This window comes from Centroberyx affinis, unplaced genomic scaffold (genome assembly GCF_046629955.1).
Source record: "Centroberyx affinis isolate AG114_WGS23_722 - 3 ecotype Tasmania unplaced genomic scaffold, CSIRO-AGI_Caff_v1 ptg007799l_1, whole genome shotgun sequence".
Classification (NCBI taxonomy): Eukaryota; Metazoa; Chordata; class Actinopteri; order Beryciformes; family Berycidae; genus Centroberyx; species Centroberyx affinis.
This window is the reverse complement of record NW_027283920.1, coordinates 1-25144: the sequence shown is the minus strand read 5'-3', so window position 1 is coordinate 25144 and position 25144 is coordinate 1. Positions and strand designations below refer to the sequence as shown.

The following is a 25144-nucleotide window of genomic DNA, read 5'->3' as shown; positions in this document are numbered from 1 at the left end:
AACAAAAAAAAAACGTTTGAATGCCTTTCCGAGCCACAGTCACACAGTCACCTTTTTGGTCGACATACAGAGTCATGTGCAAAGTTTCTGGTTGGAGAAGCAGTGCTTGGTTTCTCATTGCATTGATTATTATCATCGTAACAGTCGAGGCCGTGGGTTCTGAGGCTTGGCGGAGTTGAACCAGCAACTTCAGTTTTGTCTACAATCTACAGCGAGGTCTTGAGGCTGGTCGCCCGGCCGGGTGTCACGGAGGTGGAGAGACAGACGCGGGACGGACGGCGGTGAGGCGAATGAGGCGGAAACAACGGAAATCCATAAACTCATCATCATCAGCTGGTGTCCAATCCTGAAGCACGCTGCTCAGCTTTCACCGATCCTCTTAAAGCAATATTCCACTTAGTTTTAACATGGGGGGTTATCTGGCACTTCATCATCATGAAGCCCAGAATACAATCTACTCACCAAGATCAGATGCAGCTGGACAAGTTTTTACTTCCTATTCAAAACTGACATTTAACATGTTGGTGAAGAGATTCAACAACAGATCCTGCTACTGTGATTTTCAATTGACTATTGGTCCAACGCTTTAGAACAGAATTTCGCCGAATAGCATTTTTATTGATAGACAGACTTCTCGCAAGCATTATTCCAAATGAAGAGTTGCTACAGAGATGATTTTGAACCAATGGGATCAATGCACAATGGCTCATGCACTAGTAAGAAGCTATTTCATTGGTCCAACATAGTGGAAGAATACCATATAGGAGAGATACTTCCTCTTTGGGAGACCAGATCTACTTTTATTTTTAAATACAAATTTTAGCGTAGACCAAGAATAGAAATGCAAAATGATTGCTTTGTTGTCTTAAAAGCAGGATTTGTTGTTGAATCTGTTCACAGACGTGTTAAATGTCAGTTTTCAGGTTATTTTCATGAATAGGAAGTAAAAATGCGAATGCTAAAAATTCGTCCAGCTGCATCTGATCTTGGTGAGTAGGTTATATTCTGGTTTTCATGGCGGTCAAGTGCCTAATAACCCCCATGTTAAAACTAAGTGGAATATCGCTTTAAAGCTACACTAGGCAATTTTGCACTGTGGCGGCCCCCAGTGGCAGTGAGCGATAATGGTTTGAATTTTTTATAGTTTGAAGGACTTCATTACCCATAAATCAAGTGACATCAGTAACCTGCACACTCCACTGACCTACATTTCTTCTTGTTAGTTGGCTGGTGGGGGTGAAGTGGTTCAACCATCATTGGTGAACTCAGCTTTCTCTAGACAGAGCGCTTGTTTGCTGCTGTTTAGGAGAAAGTTTCATATTTCGCTGTTATGTTTGGGGCAAATCTACGGTCTCAAATAGGGGGATGGGACGCTCTGCTCTGCCACACTGTGATTTCGGCTGATAAGACGGATTTTTACAGAAAGATGTTGCCTAGTGTAGCTTTAATTACCAGTTGTCCAAAAGTGTCCGTGTCTTTTGTTATCCAATCCAAAGTGTTGCTTCCTTAATCGCTGTCCAACCCTAGAGCGTGCTACTGAGTATCTCTGAAACCTGTGCATTGGTTTGGTCGTCTGAGTCTACATCTTGGGCGGCGGCTCCTTCCGGTTCCTCCCCTTCCCCTCCAGACTCCGCCTCCGCCACCACCACCGACACGCCGGCAGCTCTCACCCTTTCTATCATCCCTTCTTCCTCCTCTTCCTCCTCCTCCTCCTCTTCCCTCCAGCCCCTGCTCTCGTGGCCCGGCGACGGCTCCTTGCAGGGTTCTACGAAGATCCTACGAACGTGGGGCCTCGGCTCCCGGTGTCGGCCTTTCCGGCTTTCCAGGACGCAAGAGGCCTGGCTGATGTAGGTGCCGCCCTGCGGGGAGGGTAGATCCCCGAGTAGAGGCAGGTCCGGGTCCCTCTGCTTGGTGTAGACGCCCTCAGACAAGGATCCGGTGTGGCTCTCGCCGCTGTGGCCCCTGAGCCAGCGCTGTGGCCCGCTAAAGTACTGGCCGCCGTGGCTCCTGGAAAGCAGTTTGCGTTTGGCCGGGGGATTGGCCAGGGCCCTCAGAGGCGTGGCGGGGAGCTTGCCGTCCGGGTGGCTCTTGGACAGGGAGAGGCCCTCCAGGGTCTTGGTGGTGTCCGACAGTCCCGGGGAGAGGGGCAGGGAGAGCGGCAGGTCTTTGGAGAATCTTGGGGAGAGGGGGAGCGACGGGGAGAGGGGGAGGTTTCTGGTGAGCGAGGGGGAGCGAGGCAGACTGGAGGTAGAGAGGGGGAGGTCTTTGGATAGAGAAAGGGTGTGGGGGAGGAGGGAGGGGGAGAGAGGAGCGTCTTTAGAGAGCGATGGAGAGTGGGGATCCGTCATCACCGGCGAGAGGGGGAGGTCTTTGGGCGGACAGACGCTGTACCTGGGAGATGGAGGAAAAAAGATAGAATGAAAGGATCCATTAGATTTACAAATACCAACTAATGCTACAGACAGACTGGAAGACTTTCCTAACAATCCTAACCAGCTTTAAAAACGCATGACTGGGACCCGCATGTCGACAGAGAGCATGTGGTTCTGTGGTGTAAACGTTGTTGTACTCTATAGAGGGTGACATCACCTGGCACCAAAGACCAGCCAATAGCAGATGGTCAGTTCAGTACCCTACTTTTCACCATTAGGTGTCAGGCTTCACCACAGATTTGGGTTTGAGGTTTACCAATCTCTGAACCCATCGTCTATCGGTCTGACGACGATTAGACTCTGGGGGCGACGGCCAATATTTCGGGGTTTCCGGTGTAGCCAGCGGACATCCGGGCCAAGACTTCCTCTTCCGTGTGCCGGTCATTGTTTACAGTCCGATTAGGAACTTGAGATGCGAGAATGGAGTTTGAGTTGAGAGACGACGTCTCATATGCAGATATCTGTTTATAGAGATTAGCCGAAATGTCGTCTAGATCTAAAAAACTTGTGAAACAATCCGGTTGTAGACGTCGTCTCTCAACTCCAACTCCATTCTCGCGTCTCAAGTTGCTAATCGGACTGTAAACAATGACCGGTGCACAGAAGAGGAAGTCTTGGCCCGGATGTCCGCTGGCTACACCGGAAACCCCGAAATATTGGCCGTCGTCTCCAGAGTCTAATCGTCGTCAGACCGATAGACGATGGGTTCAGAGATTGGAGGTTTAGTTACTCTTTAAGGTTCTTAGGCTAGGGACACATTGGAAGACTTTTAAAATCCTAACTGATTTAAATATACTGGGGCATCACACACTTAACAATTAAACAGAATATCCTACTGACCCCTGATACGTCACTATTAAGTTCACAGGAGTTTGCGCGATCCAACGTGCATTAATATACAATTACTGAAAAAAAAACCCCAAAGAAAACGCACAAAAAGAGAATTTGCATAAAGCTGTGTCTGGAGAGACGCAGTCAACATGAGCTGTACACGCGGTGTCAGAAAAAAAGGTCATGGTAGTTAGACTAGTGGTTCTCAATGTGGGGTCTGGGGACCACCAGGGGTCCTTGAGGGGGTTCCAGGGGGTCCCTAACAAATTGATGAATTGTTAAACTTCACCATTATTTCATTTACAAGAAGTTAACACAATTAGAGGATGTAGAAGAATGACTGTTTTGATCATAGTTTCAGTTATCGCTCTACCTACAATACAGATAGTCATGGAATTCTGGACAAAATCATATCTAGCAATAAAAATATTCTCAGATTTGGGTCAGAGAGACAAAATCTCATCAAATGGGGGTCCGTGGCTCTAATGTGGACTAGATTAGTCCTTGATATGAAAAAGGTTGAGAATCACCGAGTTAGACTAGTAACTTAGGACAAATGTTCCCAAAGTTTTTGTTTTCAAGGACCTTAAATAGGACACAGGACTTCAGATCCTGCAGACGTCTGGTCATAAATAATAAATAATCAGGGCGGCTCAGATCAGTCTGCTCAGATTGAATCTGTAAATCCTTCACACTACCAGATAATCTGTGCTGACCATCAGCCCCAACCAAGCCTCTGATCAGAGTTTCCCCTCCGACTATCGGGACGGACAAATATGGTGTTAATTGGCCCGATAATCCTCTGGGGAGTAGCTGGCCTGATGCAAGCAGGTCTTTGAAGTCTGAGGAGTGAAAAGGAAAGAGGCAGTTTCATGAAGACAAAGGGGAAGAGAGAGAGAGTGGGGGACGGATATGAAAAGATGTAAAGAGCCAGTAGGAACAGGAGTGGAGGAGAGTGAGGGGAGCTAAGGATCCACCTGTTTTAGTCTAGAAATACACTTGTTTTAATCTTGTCCTTTCTTTTCTGCTGTGCTGCTGGGGCCATGGAGTGGAATAAATTGCCACTTAACCATTAAAATATCCAGAATCCATTGACCTTTGAGGGTTGAACTACGGAGAGAGTGCCGGAAGCATCTCATTATAAAGGACCTCTAGTTGAAGGAGAGTCTCCTGACTCACTACACCAGTGGGTCTCAAATGCTCAGACGCCCACAGAGACAGACATTAGGCCACGGACTTGATAAGATTTTGTCTTAGGGACCCCAATACAGGAGGATTTCTAATTGATTTAGTATTGAATTGTAAAACTGTCTGTACTGTATTTAGGAAGATGATTGTGGTGAGAGTGAAACCTTTGATTAGAATAGTGTTTCTTATATATTCTCTAAATGGGTTATTTTCTAGAGATCTAAAGGTGCTATGTATAACAGTTTTATACATCAATATATCATCGTCAAATTAATTGTGATACCTTGGTATATTTACTGTAAACAAATGAGATCATGGTGCAGACGATTGGTCGTCTCTATCTCATGATAGTGCTGTTGCTAATGCTAGCGTTTCTTTTGTTTTCTCTTTCGCTCCCTGAAGAGGATCAACATGTTGGAAGTGATTTCTCCATCTTCCTTTCCCTCCTTCCACCGACTCACTTGTTAACTGTATTTTAGATATGAAGGCCTGGATGTCACTGAATTTTTTACAGCTCAACCAGGATAAAACAGAGGTACTGATCATTGGTTCAAAGGCTCAAACTAAATACACTAGGACTCAACCCAAGCTAAGAAGCAAGAAATCTAGGAGTGATTTTTGACTCTGATTTTAATTTCAAGGCTCATGTGCAAAGTGTCCCAAAAACAGCATTTTATCATTTGAAGAACATCTCCAAGGTGAGGCCATTTCTCTCTCTGAGCAACACAGAGAGACTGATGCACGCTTTTATAACTAACAGGCTAGACTATTATAACGCTCTCCTTTCTGGTCTACCGAAGAATACAATAAATCATCTAAAATTAATTCAAAATTCTGCTGCACGACTGCTGACTAAGACCAAAAGGAGAGTACACATTACGCCTTTTTTAAAGTCTTTACACTTTTATTAGTTTATAAGGCACTACATGGCCTTGCACCAGACTACCTCTCAGAAATGCTTTTGGTTTATGAACCAGGAAGGCCGCTCAGATCAGATCCTCCGGTTCTTCTCTTTTAGCTGTTCCACAAAGCAGAACAAAACAATTTGGTGATGCTGCTTTCAGCCGTTATGCTCCAAGCCGCTGGATCGGCCTTCCAGAGGATCTGAGAGGAGCTGCTGACAATATTGATATTTTTTAAACGTAAACCATCAATTCAGTCTGGCTTTTATGTAGTGTTTTATAATTTTATGGTTTTAGTATTTATACTTATTTTATTTATTATCATTATTATTATTATTATTTTTTCTATTTTGTTTTATCGACATTTCACTGTTGATCATTATTTATTTTATTCTATTTTATAAAACATTTTACTGTTTTACTATAATACATTTATTTTGTGTAGTATTTCATAATTTATTGTTATTTTTATTGCTTGTATTGCTTTTATTGCTTGTATCTTTTATTGTTGATCTTTTATTGTTTATCTTTCATTATCTTAACTACCCATCTTTTATTGTTGTCTTATTCAATTAACTTCTTTTGGGGTTTTTGGTTGTTTTGGTGTGCATTAGTCTCTAAATCCATTTTTAACATCCAACGTTTTGTCAATCACTTGTAAAGCACTTTGAATTGCATTTGATTTGTTTGAAAGGTGCTATATATATAAATAAAGTTTGATTGATTAATTGATCTGCTTCCGGAAACTCTTTCAGCTTTAGCTCCGTTTGCTCTGGAAGAACAGAACCTCTTCCTGTTTTGTGCCGTAAAGCGATCCAGCAGATTTCCCTCCAGATCCACCAGGTGGAGAAACAATGGAGGATGCAGAGTAGAGGCTGATAGAGGCTGACAGGCTGACCACTGAGGCTCTGGTTTGTTTACGGTAATTATACTAAAGTCTTAAAATTAATGTGGTAATGATTTCTTGATGTAGCACCTTTAAATTAAGGTGAATTCAAACTATTCCTCATTTTTGTGGGAACCCTCTGGACCCCCTCAAGGACCCCTGGAGGACCCCGAACTCCACTTTGAAAACCGCTGCATTGCACCCCCCCCTTCTGCTGTGGTGCATCCAGAGACGACACACACACATTCTACACAGACCTCTCTCTCTCTTCCCGGGCCTCTCTCTCTCTCTTTACCTGATCTCGTGGATCTGAAGCACATCCGGGGCGCTGCCGCCCAGCGAGTGCACGGCCTGCTGGGAAAGGTCCTGGGGCGGCGAGTAGAGCAGGTCCAGCTCGCGGGGGCTCAGGGCGTCGCTGGAGTCGTAGTCGCTGTCCGTCGGCAGGAACACCTCCGAGGAACCGTCTTCATCTGAGCCCAGCTGGGAGTCTGGGAGCAGGCACAGTTCAGTTCAGTTCAGTTTATTCACAAATCAGTTAAAATACAAGTACAATCATATGAGACACAATGGAGATATGTGAAATGGGACACCCTGATAAGCTATCTGAAGCTTGAGAATAGGGGCCCAGACACTAAGCAGATAGTATTTAAAATATATATTTACTAACACATCTAGATATGAAAAAGTGCATGTATTATACAGTAACATTTACAACCTACAAAACACCTAAGACTAACCTAAGACCCTAAAAAGTACTACTAAATGGTCCTAAGACATTTATTCCATCAGTCTAAACACTGATTAAATAGGTAAGATACAAAAAGTAGAGACATATGGCAAATATGGAAATAACAGTACAGTTTGAATGGATTTCAGAGTAACTAGTTTACACACACACAAACACACACACACACACACACACACACACACACACATACATATAATTAGAGTGAGCGTGACATTTTTAAAACACTACCAGGGCAAAAGAGCTATAAGAACTATAAGAGCAGTAAAAGGAATATAGGAATATGTGAGGCAATTGCTTCTGAAATAAAGTTTTCTGAATCTGAATGGCAAAGCAGTAGAAATTTAGCTGTTTTTTAGTGTGTGTGTTGGTGTGCGTGTTGGTGTGCGTGTGTGTGTGTGTGTGTGTGTGTGTTTCACGTCACTCACCGCTGACAGCTTTCCTCCTGCGGAGCTCGGGGGAGGGCGAGGGCGTGGGCAGGTAGTCCATGGTGGAGGAGGTGGAGTCGGTCTTCTGCGGGCCGGACTCGCTCTCCGGGGCGCTGGCGTCCACCAGGCAGGTGACGGGCACGCCGCCGCGGGGCTGCCGGTACCGGGCGTACTGCAGGGCGTCCGTGATCCAGCGCAGGTCACGCCACATCTCGTCCAGCTGCTGCAAGGGGGGGGGGAGGGCGGGGGGGAGGAGGACAGGACAGAGCTGAACTTCTCCATATTTAACCCTCATCCTACCTCTGGGGTACCCGCAGACCCCAGAGCTATACTTTTTGTCAATATCTCACAGATGCTTTATTCTGTCATTCCAATTTTTCATGGCTTTGTCAATCAATTTGTTCCTAATGACTTCATATCATTGTTTTCTGTTTCTGTTTTAATTAGTGCTTTTTAAAAATACCAATGTATTGGGGTCAAAAGCACCCAATTCCGCTAGATGGAACTATTTATTGAGTTCATGTTTGCCATGGGTCCTAATTTAAAGTATCACACACTATCAGGGGGGGTAGGGGCTCTCTGTCAGTCATTTTGAAGGAGACAGACACAGATTTCCTCATGTGCTCTGTGACCCTAAATACTGCTCTTCCTAAGGTCAGATGATGTTCAAAGTCACAAATACAATACATCATTTAATTAACTGTAACTTTCCTAAAATAATAATAATCTGTTTTTTTTTTCAGATGACATTAATTACATAACTAATAATGTTTTGAGAAGAAATAAGTTAACATTTTGCTATGATGGTTGTTTCTTACAGTAGTTTATTCTTGGAGTCCCTGGTAGTCCTTGTATGTTAAATATGCTGGTAGGATAAGGATTAAACAGGTGCTATGTGTAGCATTTTATCATTAATCATTACCACATTCTTTTTGAGACATGAGACAGTGAGAGAATTTGACTGAAAATATCGTGAAATAAGCCGATAGGTCCGGAGACAAGAGGAAATCACTGGACAGCTTGGTATTTTTTTTGCAGTGTATCAAGAATCCATACATACATACATACACTCACTGAGCACTTTATTAGGAACACCTGTACACCTGCTTATTCATGCAATTATCCATTCAGCCAATCATGTGGCAGCAGTGCAATGCATAGGATCGTGCAGATACAGGTCAGCAGCTTCAGTTCATGTTCACATCAAACATCAGAATGGGGAAGAAATGTGATCTCAGTGACTTTGACCGTGGCGTGTTGGTGCCAGACGGGCTGGTTTGAGTATTTCTGAAACTGCTGATCTCCTGGGATTTTCACGCACAGTAGACTGGTTCCCGTAGTAGTATTTTCCTCATTTTGAGGAAAGGGTAGGTACCACTCTGAAATGGCCCAAAAATGTTTGGACCCTCCTGCTGCAGTGTGTTCTAGTTCGGTGGTTCTCAACGTGGGGTCCGGGGACCACCAGTGGTCCTTGAGGGGGTCCCTGGGGGTCCCCAGCAAATTGATGAACTGTTAAATTTTAGCATTATTTCATTTATTTCAGAAGTTAACACAACTAGAGAAGGTATAAGAATCTATTGTGATCAGAGATTCATTGTTATCTCTCTACCTAGAATATAGATAGTCATGGAATTCTGGACAAAACCATATCTAACAATAGAAATACTCTCAAATCGGGGTCCGTGGCCCTAATGTGGACTAAATTAGGGGTCCTTGATATGAAAAAGGTTGAGAATCACTGTTCTAGTTGGTAAGGCACAAGAAGCATATTCCTCTTTGAGTCTTGAGCAAAGTGCTGATAGTTAAAGGTAGTTAAAGGTGCCATCTTGAGGTGGAGTCTAGAGAACTTAGATAGCTGATTCTTTTAGAGGAATTTAAAAATTGTGTTCCCGAGGTTGTGGCTACTTACTGTACGAGCAGAAAGTGACAAGATTAGACGAAGTTACCTTTAGTACAATACTTTACATCACTGTTTTTCTTCATTTGTATTATATTCGTGTTGAAGTGAACAATCCTTTTAAGGGTGGGGGTGTTATGAATAGGACATTTTGGTTGTGGAGTTTGTGTTTCAGGTGTCCTGGAACTGTGCCACCCTAATTGGAACACCTGACCAGGAAGGCTATAAAAGCCCCTCCTCCACCTCCGAACTCTCTCTCTCTTCGTCCTTGCAGCCGACACCACAGCAGCACGGTCTCCAGCCTCCACCATCCTCTCCTGTTTCACTTATATATGTATATGTTACAATAAACTTAATTATAATTTCTACAACTTACATGGGTTTGACTCCTCTGTGTGATTTCCCTTGAGCCGGTGTTGTAACACAGTCTCTAGAGTTTACACAGAACGGTGCGAAAAACAAAAAACACCCAGTGAACGGCGGTTCTGCGGAAAGAAACGCCTTGTTGATGAGAGAGGTCAGAGGTCAGAGGTCAGAGGAGAACGGCCAGACTGGTTGGAGCTGACAGAAAGGCTTCAGTAACTCAGATAACCTCTTTACAACTGTGGAGAGCAGAAAAGCATCCCAGAATGCAACACGTCCAACCTGGAGGAGGAGGATGGCACTTTGGTAGCCGGTTGACACTGAGCTTAAAGCTGATACCGACCCAGTATTAGTATGGTGTTCCTAATAAAGTGCTCAGTGAGTGTACATACGAGAGACTCTTGAACTGTGCTTTATGGTGACAGAAGCAAAATGGAGGCACTTCAGCTCAAACTTCAGCTCAGTAACAGTTCTGATGCACTGAGACTGAGGGCAAGACGGCAGCGTGGAAATATGAGTCGTGATTGAGTTTAAATACCAAGGAGTGACTTAATTTAAATACCAAAGGAGAAGTGATAACGGACAGCAATAGAAAAAACGACCTTCAAGTCTCCATTTAAATAAGTATGAGCTGCAGCTTTGGGCCTTTATGTTTGGCCTAATATGTTTTGAATAGAAAGAAAGAGGACGCTCATGAATAATGCATGAAGCTTCTTTCTCCACTGCAGACTGAGCTGAATAGATACTTTTCTAACATCATTTGAAGCCTTGAGGTGGAACAGAGAAAAGCTTTGCAGCGTTTCTCTCCATCGCCCACACACACACACACACACACACACACACACCTGGGATAAGTCAGAAAGCCAGTGATGCTTGTAAAACACACACACACACACACACACACACACACACACACACACGCCCTACGTTTTCAGTTTATGATTACTGATTATCTTAATCAGAACACGGTCATTATCTGTGTTGGCTACATAACACGTCTTTTCTATTCAATCTTCTGAATGAATTCAGATCAATTCATATAAGATGTTATGGGCATGAATGGAAGAGAAGCAATATTTCCAAAGCATTTCAGAACATCACAAAGCAAACACTGCGTCACATTTCCTTTAGAGGTACATCACAGATTAAAATAAAAAACAGGGAAAAAACGTGTGAATAAAAGACGTTATGTACTACAAACTGAAGAAATCAAATGACACTTATGTAACTTATGTAATACACACTAAGTTATATAAGGTGTTGCCATTATTCATAGACAATAAAAACGTTTAAATCAGATTCTAGATGGCACTCTGTAAAGCCTCATCTAGTCTTGTTGTACTATATACATGTCATATATACCATACTACATCATATATACATACATCATATATATACATCATATATACATACTACTAAAGCGCAAACCTCTACCAACACGGAACAATTCTCCATCTGTCAAAGCTGCAGCGTCCCTAACGGTTTGTGTTTGTTCATCGTTTGACTTTCTGACAGAAATAGCACGTGAAAGCAGCTGAGTCAGACGTCCCGGATGATGACGGACTTTACCTCCAGCACATGAACATGGAAATCATCTGTTCCCAGCAGAGGTGGAAGAAGTATTCAGATCTTTGACTTAAGTAAAAGTAGTAATACCACAGTGTAAAAATACTTTGTTACAAGTAAAAGTCCTGCATTCAAAATGTTACTTAAGTCAAAGTACAAAAGTATTAGCATCAAAATATACTTAAAGTAGCAAAATAAAAGTAGTCATTATGCAGAATGGCCCATTTCAGAATCATATATATCATGTTATTGGACTATAATTATTGATGCATTAATCTATTTTTAATTGTATCTCTGTTTATGTGTTTTTAGCTGTACCTGTTTACCTAATATATTACATTTTATTCCTATTTTCTATTATATATACTTTTTAAATTTATTTTTATTTTTCTGTCATTCATTGTGGTAGTTTCACATTACTGCTTTTGGGTTTTATTGTATGTAAAGCACTTTGTAAACATTGTTTTTAGAAAAGTGCTATACAAATAAAGTTATTATTATTATTATTATTATTATTATTATTATTATTATTATTAATAATAATAATAATAATGTGTTCATCACTTTAATGTTGCAGCTGATAAAGGTGGAGCTAATTTTAATTACATTATATACTGCTGGGTAGCTTAACCTATAAAAATATATCATCATTTATTAGTTGATTTATAATTTGTATTAATAATCTAAATCTGCAAAGTAACTAGTAACTAAAGCTGTCAAATAAATGTAGTGGAGTATAAGTACAAAGTAGCATGAAATGGAAATACTCAAGTAAAGTACAAGTACCTCTAAATTGTACTTAAGTACAGTACTTGAGTAAATGTACTTAGTTACTTTCCACCACTGATTCCCAGATATGGATCACCACCAAAATCTACCGGTCCGACCTGTCCACCAAATAGTCAAATCTAGTCAGGCAGCGGGAAAACAAAACCTCCTTTCAACTTGGTCGGTGGAGGAAATAAACTGATATAAATCTGTTTCTACATACAACGAAAGTTGGTGTACAGATGTCATAGTGTTAAAGAAATCATGCAGCCCTCACCTAGAGACTATCTCCATAGACTGTAAGCAGGAGTGAAAGGCCCAGACCAGGGATTTCCTCCTGCTCCTCCTCCCCCATCATCATCATCTGTACAATATCTGATTTGTGTATATAATGTAATGTATGTAATGTGTAATATCTCATGTATATAACCTGTTACACCAACAACTCCATATTTATTCCAGCACCATTGCACTATTGTCTATATATGCATATTTGCACATTGTAGTTAAATATTTAGGTTTACCTCTGTTCATCTTGTTGTCCTTGTTTTTAGCTGTATATTTATTCTGTGTAAGTACATTGAGAGCAACAAAAAACCTGAGTCAAATTCCTTGTATGTGTACATACTTGGCCAATAAAGCTGATTCTGATTCTGATTCTAAATCTACAATTACTTTGTAGTTTGTAGTTAATGTCGAGACAAACTTTCCACCAACACACACACAGGTTTTCCTCCACTAAGTTCCATGACACTGGAGAGAGAAGAAGAGAGAGTTATCTGTTGAACACCTGAGCCTGATTTTAAACATGTGCATGAGTAAAAAAACGTTGCAGTGGAGTTGACCTAGATGCGGCGGCTGTGTGTTTTGTTTGTAAAAGTGACAACACGCCTACACGCGTGTGTCATGTGCCGCATGCTGCACAGCGTCGGCTACACTGCAGCTTCTTCTTCACTGAGAATAATCCTGTTCACATCAACTGGATGGGTTTAGTTACGCTCAAATAGGCCACTGAGACCTGCTCTTTATTGGAAATGTTATGGTTATTCTTTTGTTTTTAAGACATCACCCTCCTCCTCCTCCTCCTCCTCCTCCTCCTCCTCCTCCTCTTCCTTCTTCTTCTCCTTCTCCTCCTCCTCCTCTTCCTTCTTCTCCTCCTCCTCCTCCTCCTCCTCCTCCTCCTCCTCCTACCTCTTCTTCCATGAACACTATGATTACAGATGTCTCTAATTCTCTGATCTCTATGTTTGGGTGTGTGTGTGACTGACTACTTCAGTGTGTGTGTGTAGACTCTGATATGTTGTGCATGTGTAAATGAGTGAATGTATAATAGGCGTATGTGAGTGATGAGTGTGTTAGCGTGTGTGTGTGTGTGTGTGTGTGTGAGTGTGTGTGTGTGTGTGTGTGTGTGTGAGTGTGTGTGTGCCTTTGAAGAGAATGAAGCATGACAAAACGTTAAGCAGCAATTAGGCGACTGTCTGACACAGAGCAGGAGAGCACTTAGTGCCAAAGACACACACACACACACACACACACACACACACACACACACACACACACACACACACACACACACAGCAGGGAGACTGACACTAGGGATGACTCGGCTGGAAAGAATGCCGAGGCTCCGGTGGCAGAGAGGGAGAGAGGGGGACAGAGGGAATAACATGAAGGAGATTCCTGCTCGTCCCGCAGAGGGAATCTTTACGTTTTTGGTGTTTAGTTTATTTACGAAAAATAAAAAGAAATGACAGAAAACTGAGTCGGCCCGCCTCACTTGGAGCCAGTGGTGGAAGAAGTACTCTGATCCTTTACTTCAGTAAAAGTACCAATACAGCAATGTAAAAATACTCCATTACAAGTAAAAGTCCTGCATGAAAAATCCTACTTAAGTAAAAGTACATAAGTATTAGCAGCAAAATGTAGTTAAAGTATTAAAGTAAAAGTAGTGGTTTGGTCCCTGTGACTGATATTTTATTATATATGACATCATTAGATTATTAATACTGAAGCATCAGTGTGTAAGCAGCATGTTACTGTTGTAGCTGCTGGAGGTGGAGCTAGTTTGAACTACTTTATATACAGTTAGCTAGTTTAGTCCAGTGGTTCCCAACCTAGGGGTCGGGCCCCTACAAAGGGTCACCAGATAAATCTGAGGGGTCGTGAGATGATTAATGGGAGAGGAAAGAAGAAAAAACAAAGTTCTGATACACAAATCTGTTTTCAGTTTTTGGACTTTTTCTCTAATCTTTGATTTTTGCTGAAATATTGGATCATTTGAACATTTATTGAAATGAAACCATGTGAGGTTTAGAGGGAAAAATCACTATTTGGTGGAGCTGTTAACAACTCATAGACATCTGAAATGTGACCCGACTACACTGCTTTTTGTAAGACGTCAAAAGCCAAAAAGGTTGGAAACCACTGGTTTCATCTTTAACAATGTGTTGTATTTTAAAAGCTTGTTATATTATCCATTGTGTCAAATCTCCATCTGAAAAGTAACTAAAGCTGTCAAATAAATGTAGTAAATAAAAGTAAATGTAGAGTAGAAAGTACAATATTTCCCTCTGAAATGTAGTGGAGTGGAAGTATAAAGTAGCATCAAATGGAAATACTCAAGTAAAGTACAAGTATCTCAAAATTGTACTTAAGTACAGTACTTGAGTAAATGTACTTAGTTACTTTCCACCTCTGGAAGTTGCCCAGTGCAGCTCTAAAAGGAAAGGCCTGGTCACTAGTTGGTTGAGAGACATATGAGTTTTGTGTCACAATCTACTAATTTGCTTCTATGGTGGTTATATCTGTATGTTTTTCCTTTCATATCAGACAGTTAGATAACATGAAAAAACATGAAGAAGTCTCCCCACGATCCTTTGTGAACTCTGTCTTATAATGAAGCTTGACAACTTGTTTAAACAGCAATTAAGCGACCGTCGACTGTCTGGCACAGCAATTAGTGCCAGCTACACAGACACCACACACACACACACACACACACACACACACACACACACACACACACACACAGACACACACAGTGTCTTAGGTTGGTTTAGGCATATTTCTTTCTTTTCCTTTATCGTTTTGGCTGGTAAAAAGATTCAGGGTAATGTAGCTTTAATTGCATAAAATGTTGTAAAGGTGCTATGTGTAACATTTTAATCAGACCCACATTAATTTTACGACATTTGGGATAGATACCTTAGGCAAACATGTCCCATTGTTTCTCCACCTGGTGGATCTGGAGGGAAATCTGCTGGATCGCTTTACGGCACAAAACAGGAAGAGGTTCTGTTCTTCCAGAGCAAACGGAGCTAAAGCTGAAAGAGTTTCTGGCAGCAGATGGTGGAAGGAGGGAAAGGAAGATGGAGAAATCACTTCCAACATGTTGATCCTCTTCAGGGAGGGAGGGGGAGGGGGGGGGGGGCAGGGAGCAACGGGGCTGATGGGAAATGTAGTCTTAATGTGGAGAAACATGAGAACTAACAATACTACTGGAGTGAGATAGAGGAGATCGATCGACATGGGCTCACTGGTTTACAGTGATTATTCCAAAGTTTCACAATTAATTGGACTGATATATTGATGTTTAATAATGTGACACCTTTAACTTCAGTCTGATTCAATCACGCTCTTCTCCACCAGTGGTTCTCATACTTTTTCGCTCGTGGCCCCTTAAAACGAAGCGATATCTACTCGTGACCCCCATCACAAGCATGCAGAATTTGACCAAAGAAAGATTTTCCCTTTTCAGTTTGTTTCATTTGATTCATTATCACAGGAAAACTATTAAGTAGTTCACAAGAAAAAAAAGCAAAGAAATATCTGAAAAAATAGACATGACAATAAATTTGTATCGTAGACATATGCTTTTTTCCTATCCCATAAATCATCCTGCGACCCACCAAAATTATCTTGTGACCCCCTGGGCCGTCCCGACCCCCATATTGAGAACCACTGTTTTACACTACTGGGATTATCTGTCGAGAAACCCGACAAGCTCTCCTTTCCCTGCACACTAACGAGCAGAAGCAGTCAGTGTTGTGAGGGCGGGCTGGCGCTGGGCAGGCTGGCACACTACTGCTTCTTCTTCTTCTTCTTCTTCTCCTCAGAGGAGAGGAGAGGAGGAAAATTCTGCGCGGTCACTAACCTTGATACAGTGATGCTTAATATAAGGAAATTTCCACGGCTTTGCCAAGCAGAGCCGCATCTGCAGTCGCTCAGCAGCTGACAGCAGAGCGCTGGGTTCAGAGTGAGGCGAGCGGCTTGGTGAAGCACCTTACTGGAAGACAGGAAGACACACCGAAGGCTTCCAAAAGACGAACGCAGCGCTGCGTCACTTCCCCGAGACACAGCTGTGTGTGTGTGTGTGTGTGTGTGTGTGTGTGTGTGTGTGTGAGAGAGAGAGTGTGTCTTACTGTGTATATAAGATTAGCCACTGTGCCACAGACACTGCATCAGTTCCCGACAGAATAGAGGAGAACAGAACAGAATTTTATTGTCCACTGCAGTGGAAAGTCAACACACAAAAGCAATATGGGGGGGGGGGGGGGGGGGGAGAGAGAGAGAGAGAGAGAGAGAGAGATGGAAAGGGAGAGGGAGAGGGAGAAACAGCAAGAGAGAGAGAGAGAGAAAGAGAGAGATGGAGAGAGAGAGATGGAGAGGGAGAGAGACAGCAAGAGGGAGGAGAGAGAGAAAGAGAGAGATGGAGAGAGAGAGATGGAGAGAGAGAGAGAGATTGAGAGAGAGATGGAGAGAGAGATTGAGAGAGATGGAGAGAGAGAGAGAAAGAGAGAGAGAGAGAAAGAGAGAGAGATGGAGAGAGAGATGGAGAGGGAGAGACAGCAAGAGGGAGAGAGAGAGAGAAAGAGAGAGAGATGGAGAGAGAGAGATGGAGAGGGAGAGACAGCAAGAGAGAGAGAGAGAGATGAAGAGGGAGAGAGACAGAAAGAGAGAAAGAAAGAGAGAGAGAGAGATGGAGACAGCAAGAGAGAGAGAAAGAGAGAAAGAGAGATGGAGATAGAGATGAAGAGGGAGAGAGACAGAAAGAGAAATAGAGAGAGAGATGGAGAGGGAGAGAGACAGCAAGAGAGAGAAAGAGAGAGAAAGAGAGGGAGAGATGGAGAGAGAGATGGAGAGGGAGAGAGACAGAAAGAGAGAAAGAAAGAGAGAGAGATGGAGAGGGAGAGAGACAGCAAGAGAGAGAGAAAGAGAGAAAGAGGGATGAGAGAGAGATAGAGAGGGAGAGAGACAGCAAGAGAAAGAGAAAGAGAGAAAGAGAGAAAGAGGGATGAGAGAGAGAGAGAGAGAGAGAGATAGAGAGGAAGAGAGACAGTAGAGAGAGAGAGAGAGAGAGAGAGAGAGAAAGAGAGAGAGACAGAAATAGTCTCTCTCAACACCAGAGGAACAAGAGAAGGTGAGCGACCAGCGACAGGCACCAGGCTCTTCTCTGAGTGTGTGTGTGTGTGTGTGTGTGTCTCTGTGTGTGTGTGTGTGTGTGTGTGTGTCTCTGTGTGTGTGTGTGTGTGTGTGTGTGTGTCTCTGTGTGTGTGTGTGAGAGAGTGTGTGTGTATATAAGATTATCCAGTGTGCCACAGACACTGCATCAGTTCCCGACAGCGTTCACTCTGAGAGACGCCAGCTTGGAACCAAAGTCATTGCAAAAGACGAAGGACCGAACCAAACTGACGCACTGTCCCTTCTCTCCCTCTCTACCTCTCTTTCTCTCTCTCTCTCTCTCTCTCTCTCTCTCTCTATGCCAACTCTCATCCCTCTCTCTTCCTCAGGTGCAGGATCCAGTGAGTTGGAGAGAGCGGAGAGAACTTAAGTGGATCTGACAGTAGAGGAGGCTTCAGACTTCTTCCTCACTCTCAGGGGAAATTGCCCCATCGAAGACAAACATCTTTAGATTTGATTAGTCTGCAGCAGATTGGAGCCGCAGGAGGATGATGATATTAAAGATGAGATGAAGGTGAGCGTCAAGAAGGGACTGAGACCTTATGAGCAGGGATATGTAGCAAGCAACAGTGTGTGTGTGTGTGTGTGTGTGTGCATGTGAGTGTGTATGAGTGTGTCAGTCTTGTTCTAGAGCAGTGATTCTCAACCTTTGTCATATTAAGGACCCCTAATTTAGTCCACATTAGAGCCACGGACCCCCATTTGATGAGATTTTGTCTCTCGGACCCAAATCTGAGAATATTTTTATTGTTAGATATGATTTTGTCCAGACTTCCATGATTATCTGTATTGTAGGTAGAGAGATAACAGAGAAACTATGATCAAAACAGTCATTCTTCTACATTCTCTAACTGTGTTCACGTCTTGTAAATGAAATAATGCTGAAGTTTAACAATTCATCAATTTGCTGGGGACCCCCTGGAACCCCCTCAAGGACTCCTGGCGGTCCCCGGACCCCACGTTGAGAACCACGGTTCTAGAGGAGCTGATATAGCAGTGCTGCTGTGGCAGCCGCTGTAGAAGTCCCTCTGGTTTCCCTTTAAATTACAGGCTGTTAATTATGCAGCAATGACTGGAAATAACTAAGTAATATATCTGTAAGTAAAATAGACGTAATAACTAGTAATAGCATTAGAATGACTGGTAATTACTGGGTAATAAACACATAAAAAAGGTGCTTTTACCAGTAATTCTAATGTAATGACTAGTTGTTATTAGGGTTAGGTAATTAAGTAATAGCTGGTGAAAGCAGCTTTTTCAGTAATTACCAGTCATTGTGATGCTATAACTAGTTATTACATCTACTTAGTTATTTCCAGTCATTACTGCATAATTAACAGTCTGTAGTTTAAAGCAGTAGTTCTCAACGTGGGGTCTGGGGACCACCAGGGGTCCTTGAGGAGGTTCCAGGGGGTCCCCCAGCAAATTGATGAATTGTTAAACTTCACCATTATTTCATTTACACGAACTTAACACAATTAGACACAATTCTTTCTTGAATGTTACACAGCAGAACCAAATTAATGTTAGATCAAACTCAAATCTTTCAACTTCATCTTTCGTCTAATGAACAGAAATCATCATAAAAAGAAGTCGTGTAGCTAAAAAAAGCAGATATCAGCTCATCATATAGATTTAATGGATGTGAATTTCCTCTGTATCAAACCACAGACAGATTTTGTTCCTCCCGGTTTGCCGCTGAACCTTCCTGTTTCTGCAGCTAATGCCCCGACAGCAAATGTTTCTGTATCTAATATCTAGCGAAAACAAACAGTCTTATCCGTAAGCGTGTGGCTCTAAGCCGGGCTGGCGTGTGGAATCCCACATGTGAGCCGGGAGACGCTTCGACACGGAGAAGACACACCGTCTGCCGGCTGACACGCACGCACAATATTTTCCTCTATCAACACGTGGCAAGTCTAAACAAACTGTACAATTAGACGGCATCACGTCATCCTCACACTAACCCACTTTCCCCCAGAAACACACACACACACACACACACACTGTCAGGACCTCCCAGATTAGACATGCTGAGACATGGGTGTGTGTGTAAAGTGTGTGTGTGTGTGTGTGTGTGTGTGAATGTGCCAAACGAATAGCAAGATCTCAGACTTGACAGACGTGGCCCTTTTCACACTCTGCCCTTCACATTAACATTTCGCTCTCTTTAATGAGAGACACATTGCGTTGCTCAGCTCAGCGCACACACACACACACACACACAGACACACACACACCAGCGCACACACACACACACACACGCTCTCATGATTGGTATTATTTTTTCCCCTGCCATTCCCTCTCTCTTGCACTGAGCAATTTGTGGTTAGGGGGCCACTTTTTTCCGAGCTTTAAAATCACAGACAGAGAGCTAGACAGATGGGTACACACACGTAAACACACACACACACACACACACACACACACACACACACACACTCGCAGCACCTCTCGGCGCGCTGCGATCGGAGAGCACCCTTGTGGTTTTGTGGTCGGTCTCCATTAACAGTGGCGGCTAGCGCTGGGCTAGCTCTTCACAGGAAAACTCCAGATGGGTTTGCTTTCATGCTCTGGACTTCTGACACCAGAGGAGCAACCAGCCGGTTATGGACTTCTTTAACGCTACAAAAACAAGCTATTTAACAGCTAATACTCCCAGCAGTTAGACTTTATTGCATCAATAAACGTCTCAAATTGGATTACCGACTCCGTTGTTTTCACGCCGCCTCGCTCTTTTGGTGTTTGCCGGGGTTATTTCTCACAGAAAACATGGATATGAAATGAAACGATATTGAAAATGAGTTCTATTAAAGTATTATTTTTTTCACGAGCGCTGAAATATGACTTGTATTTGTATTTCATGTCTGATTAACGTCTACTATTTAACGCCGCAGTCACATTTACGAGGGACCGACTTGAAAGCCCGAGCAGTGACTTCATACTAGGTTTAATCAGCTTTAATATAAATCCTGTATGAATATGTACAGTAGCAGAAGCCGCACGGCCAGACGTCCAGGCTGAATACGACCAGACCGAATAAAACTCTAAATCTCTCTCAACTCCAGTTCACTGAGTCAGAAGTGCAGATGTTCACTTATTTCATGTATCGACAGTTTCAGCCGTAGCAGAACTCCACACTTTAAGGAATTTTTCCCACATCTATTAACACAACTGATCACTCTCTCTCAAACCTTATACAGTACAACCACACCAGAGTAGAGTAGAGTAGAGCAGGATAGAATAGAATAGAACTTTATTGTCCAACCAGGGCTGGACATTTGTCTTTGGCCTCATTTCGGACTCAAGAAAACATGGTAACACTTTACAATAAGGGTCACTAAGTTAAGGGTTAGTTAATGCTTAATAAGCATTAACTAACCCTTAATTAACAGTTAACTAATGTGTCTGGTAATCATTTACTAATGGTGTTCATATTAAGGTATTCATTTATACATTATTTAATAGTCATCTTTATAAACTATTAAATAATGTATAAATTAATACCTTAGTTAACATGAACACAATTAGTAAATTACATATTAGTTAACTGTTAATTAACCCTAACCCTTATTAAGCATTAAATAATCCTTATTAAGCATTAACTAACCCTTATTGAGCATTAACTAATCCTTATTAACCATTAACTAATCCTTATTGAGCATTAACTAACCCTTAACTTAGTGACCCTTACTGTAAAGTGTTACCGAAAACATTAATCAAAAATACACAAAAATACAGATGGTACAAAATGACACAACGAAACATTAGCATGTTATAACATAAACCTTTAAATTAAGACTTTTTAAGAATTTGAAATTCATTTTTTGATGATGAATCCAGTGAATTTAAAATCAAGGTGAAATGGTTCATCATCCTTCAACGTGAAAACAGCTAATTTTAAGTTAATATTTTGAACATGAATGAAACCACAAAAAAGCAAACTCTTGAGGAAGAAGCACCAGCCTGCAGTAGAGATCAGTCTGTGTGTTCCTACCTGGATGTAGTCCAGGATGAGCTGGTGTCTCTGTTTGGCCGTGGCCACCTCGCCGTCGGTGATGGCTTCCCGCAGTGCCTGCTGGGTAATGAGGGCGTCCAGGTCGAGGACGGAGGACAGGCGGCAGTACAGACTGATGAACTTCTCTTTGTAGGTGCAGAAGTGGACTAAAGGGAAGAGAAACAGACACATGGAGATGAACAAACTGCACATTCAGATTAACATCCACATCGATGTCCAGAGGCTGATTTGAGCCAACTGGCTTCAGTGTTCGGTGATTGGCGGAACATGTGAGACGAACACGTGATTGGCTGCTGATAGATGATGTCACTCAAGAGAGTTCAACCTCCACCCCGACCAACAGGAAGTGACAAAATCATGGGCAACCTAAACCAGCAAGACATTTCTCTGGTTGCAGAAAATTAAAGGATTTCTGTCAACTGGTTTCTTGAGTTACTGACTGGTTTCATGAGTTGCTGAGCAGTTTCATGAGTTGCTGACCGGTTTCATGAGTTGCTGACCGGTTTCATGAGTTGCTGACCGGTTTCCTGAGTTGCTGACCGGTTTCATGAGTTGCTGACCGGTTTCCTGAGTTGCTGACCGGTTTCATGAGTTGCTGACCGGTTTCTTGAGTTGCTGAGCAGTTTCATGAGTTGCTGACCGGTTTCCTGAGTTGCTGACCGGTTTCCTGAGTTGCTGACCGGTTTCATGAGTTGCTGACCGGTTTCCTGAGTTGCTGACCGGTTTCATGAGTTGCTGACCGGTTTCTTGAGTTGCTGAGCAGTTTCATGAGTTGCTGACCGGTTTTCATGAGTTGCTGACCGGTTTCCTGAGTTGCTGACCGGTTTCCTTGAGTTGCTGACCGGTTTTCATGAGTTGCTGACCGGTTTCTTGAGTTGCTGACAGGTTTCTTGAGTTGCTGACAGGTTTCTTGAGTTGCTGACTGGTTTCATGAGTTGCTGACCGGTTTCTTGAGTTGCTGACAGGTTTCTTGAGTTGCTGACCGGTTTCATGAGTTGCTGAATGGTTTCATGAGTTGCTGACCGGTTTCTTGATTTGCTGACCGGTTTCATGAGTTGCTGAATGGTTTCATGAGTTGCTGACCGGTTTCTTGAGTTGCTGACTGGTTTCATGAGTTGCTGATTGGTTTCTTGGGTTGCTGACTGGTTTCATGAGTTGCTGACCGGTTTCTTGGGTTGCTGACTGGTTTCATGAGTTGCTTGTGTAAATGTATATTGTAATAATAATTTGATCAAAATTGCAGTTTTTACAACATATTCTCAACTCGATCTGTAGATGGGATGAGAATCTCCTCGGTTGCCGAGGAGATTCTCATCCCATCTACAGATCGAGTTGCACTCTGCACTTTTGTTCAAACTGAGCAAATCCTAAAAAGCAGCATTTTTTTTAACCTTTTCACATTCTTAAAAAATAAATTATGCAGAAAAAGCTCTGCCCACGTTCTGCAATTCATACTGCAATCATAATATTGAGCGAAGTCAGTAACATGCACCCCTATATATTGGGGGGGGGGGGGGGTAGAGGGGACTAGTGTGTCTAGAAAGAGAGAGTATTGTGCAATGTGCATGGGCGTTAATGACACATTCATCTATGTGTGTGTGTGTGTGTGTGTGTGTGTGTGTGTGTGTGTGCAGGGGGTCAGGACAGACGGAGCCTGCAGACTGATTTAGTGCGTCTCCCAGCAGACTGGGGGGGGGGGGGGGGGGGGGGGGGGGCGGGGGGGACAGATAGGAATCTGTGGATTCTCTCTGCTGAACACACACAGCTCCGTCTGTGGAGCCACACTGGCAGCCATTGTAGCAGCTCGCTTTAATGCGTTTATCCTCCTGCACCTCTCCTGCATCAGGACAGTGAGTCACTGTAGGGTGAGCAGGTCAGGGTCAGGCTCCAGGCAGCAGCTCCGGGGTCAGACCCAAACGCCAGGCTGGAAAACCTACAGTGACATTTTCTTTTCTTTGCACATTTTATTTATGAATTTGTTTTTATTTATTAATGTTTTTGTTAATTAATTCCTCATTTAAAAACATTCCCATGCTTTAGGGCCCTAACATACAACGTGCAGTTTGATCAAGTTTTTATAGAGTTTTATCTCACCTGAAGATTTCTGCTAACGAGGTCCTGTCACCGCTCTTTGAAAGACTATTTTAGTGACTAATTAATTTTTTATTGGTGTTTTTTTCATTATTGACTAACTGCTATGTGTTACCTGCTGATGTTCTGAAGTGTAAACTTGGGTAACACTTTCAATTACTATCATTTTTTTGTAGGTTTAAATTGCTGGGGTCAATTTGACCCCAAACATACATTTTAGATTTAATTTAATTTAATTTTTTCAGATGTCTGTTAATTTTAACATAATGGGAGAGTTAAAGGTACCGCTCTGTCCTGAGTTTCCCTCCCATTGAATTGCCCTTAAAGAGCTGCTGACACTAAAATCAGTCATCATCAGTCTGGTTTCAGTGGAGAGTTTTAGACACACACACAACATGAGGAACCGATGCAGCCTGTGGTGTTTGTGTCTGAAGCTGAGAGTCATCACTACTTCTGTCTTCTTTAAGTCACTGTACTTTATTCATTGTAGAGAGAGAGCGAGAGAGAGAGAGAGAGAGAGAGAGAGAGAGATGGGGGAGAGAGAGAGAGAGAGAGGGGGAGAGAGAGGGAGCGAGAGAGAGAGAGAGAGAGAGAGAGAGAGAGAGAGGGAGAGACAGAGAGATGGAGAGGGAGAGAGACTGAGACAGACAGAGAGAGTGAGAGAGAGAGAGATGGAGAGGGAGAGAGAAAGAGAGAGAGGGAGAGAAAAAGAGACTGAGACAGACAGAGAGAGAGAGACAGCAAGAGAGAGTGAGAGAGATGGAGAGAGAGCTGGAGAGAGAATTGGAGAGGGAGAGAGATGGAAAGAGAGAGAGACAGACAGAAATAGTCTCTCTCAACACCAGAGGAACGAGAGAAGGCGAGCGACCAGCGACAGGCACCAGGCTCTTCTTCTAAGTGTGTGTGTGTGTGGTGTGTGTCCTCACCCAGTTCGAACATCTGCAGCGGGAGGTGCAGGAAGCCGGACAGGGGGGTGTAGGGGTTGGCCTGTCCCGGGGCGGTGCACACGTCGTCCGCCGCCGGCAGCAGCAGCAGGAAGGAAACGCCGTGACCGAGATCCACCACCTCCTGACTGTACAGCCGGAACAGACGGGCCTGACACACACACACACACACAACACACACACACACACACAGTTAGATCTACACAACCGGAGGATGTGATGGACACACTGAGAAATGTCAGCAAGAGAAATTCAGAAAGAAGCCTGTGAATTTCAAGATTTTGACAGTGGAGCCAGTGAATTTTAAACTAAGATTCTGACAAACGAATCTTAAATTAAGAGGTAACACTTTACCATACAGGTCACTAAGTTAAGGGTTAGTTAATGCTTACTAAGGGTTAGTTAATGCTTAATAAGCATTAACTAACCCTTAATTAACAGTTAACTAATGTGTAATTTACTAATGTGTTCATGTTAACTAAGGTATTAATTTATACAATATTTAATAGTTTATAAAGATGACTATTAAATGTATAAATTAATACCTTAGTTAACATGAACACCATTAGTAAATGATTTTCCAGACACATTAGTTAACTGTTAATTAAGGGTTGGTTAATGCTTA

At 42.8% G+C, this 25144-nt stretch overlaps 1 protein-coding gene across 1 annotated transcript; it reads right to left on the bottom strand.

Moving 5' to 3' along the window:
* Positions 1-1523: 1523 nt before the first annotated feature.
* Positions 1524-24670, bottom strand: LOC139639828 (ankyrin repeat and fibronectin type-III domain-containing protein 1-like; the record flags this gene model as incomplete). Its single annotated transcript, XM_071513980.1, has 5 exons — positions 1524-2391; positions 6535-6727; positions 7413-7635; positions 21464-21630; positions 24502-24670. Coding segments are annotated over 5 exons (1620 nt in total), but the record flags the coding sequence as incomplete, so codon positions are not given.
* Positions 24671-25144: the final 474 nt, after the last annotated feature.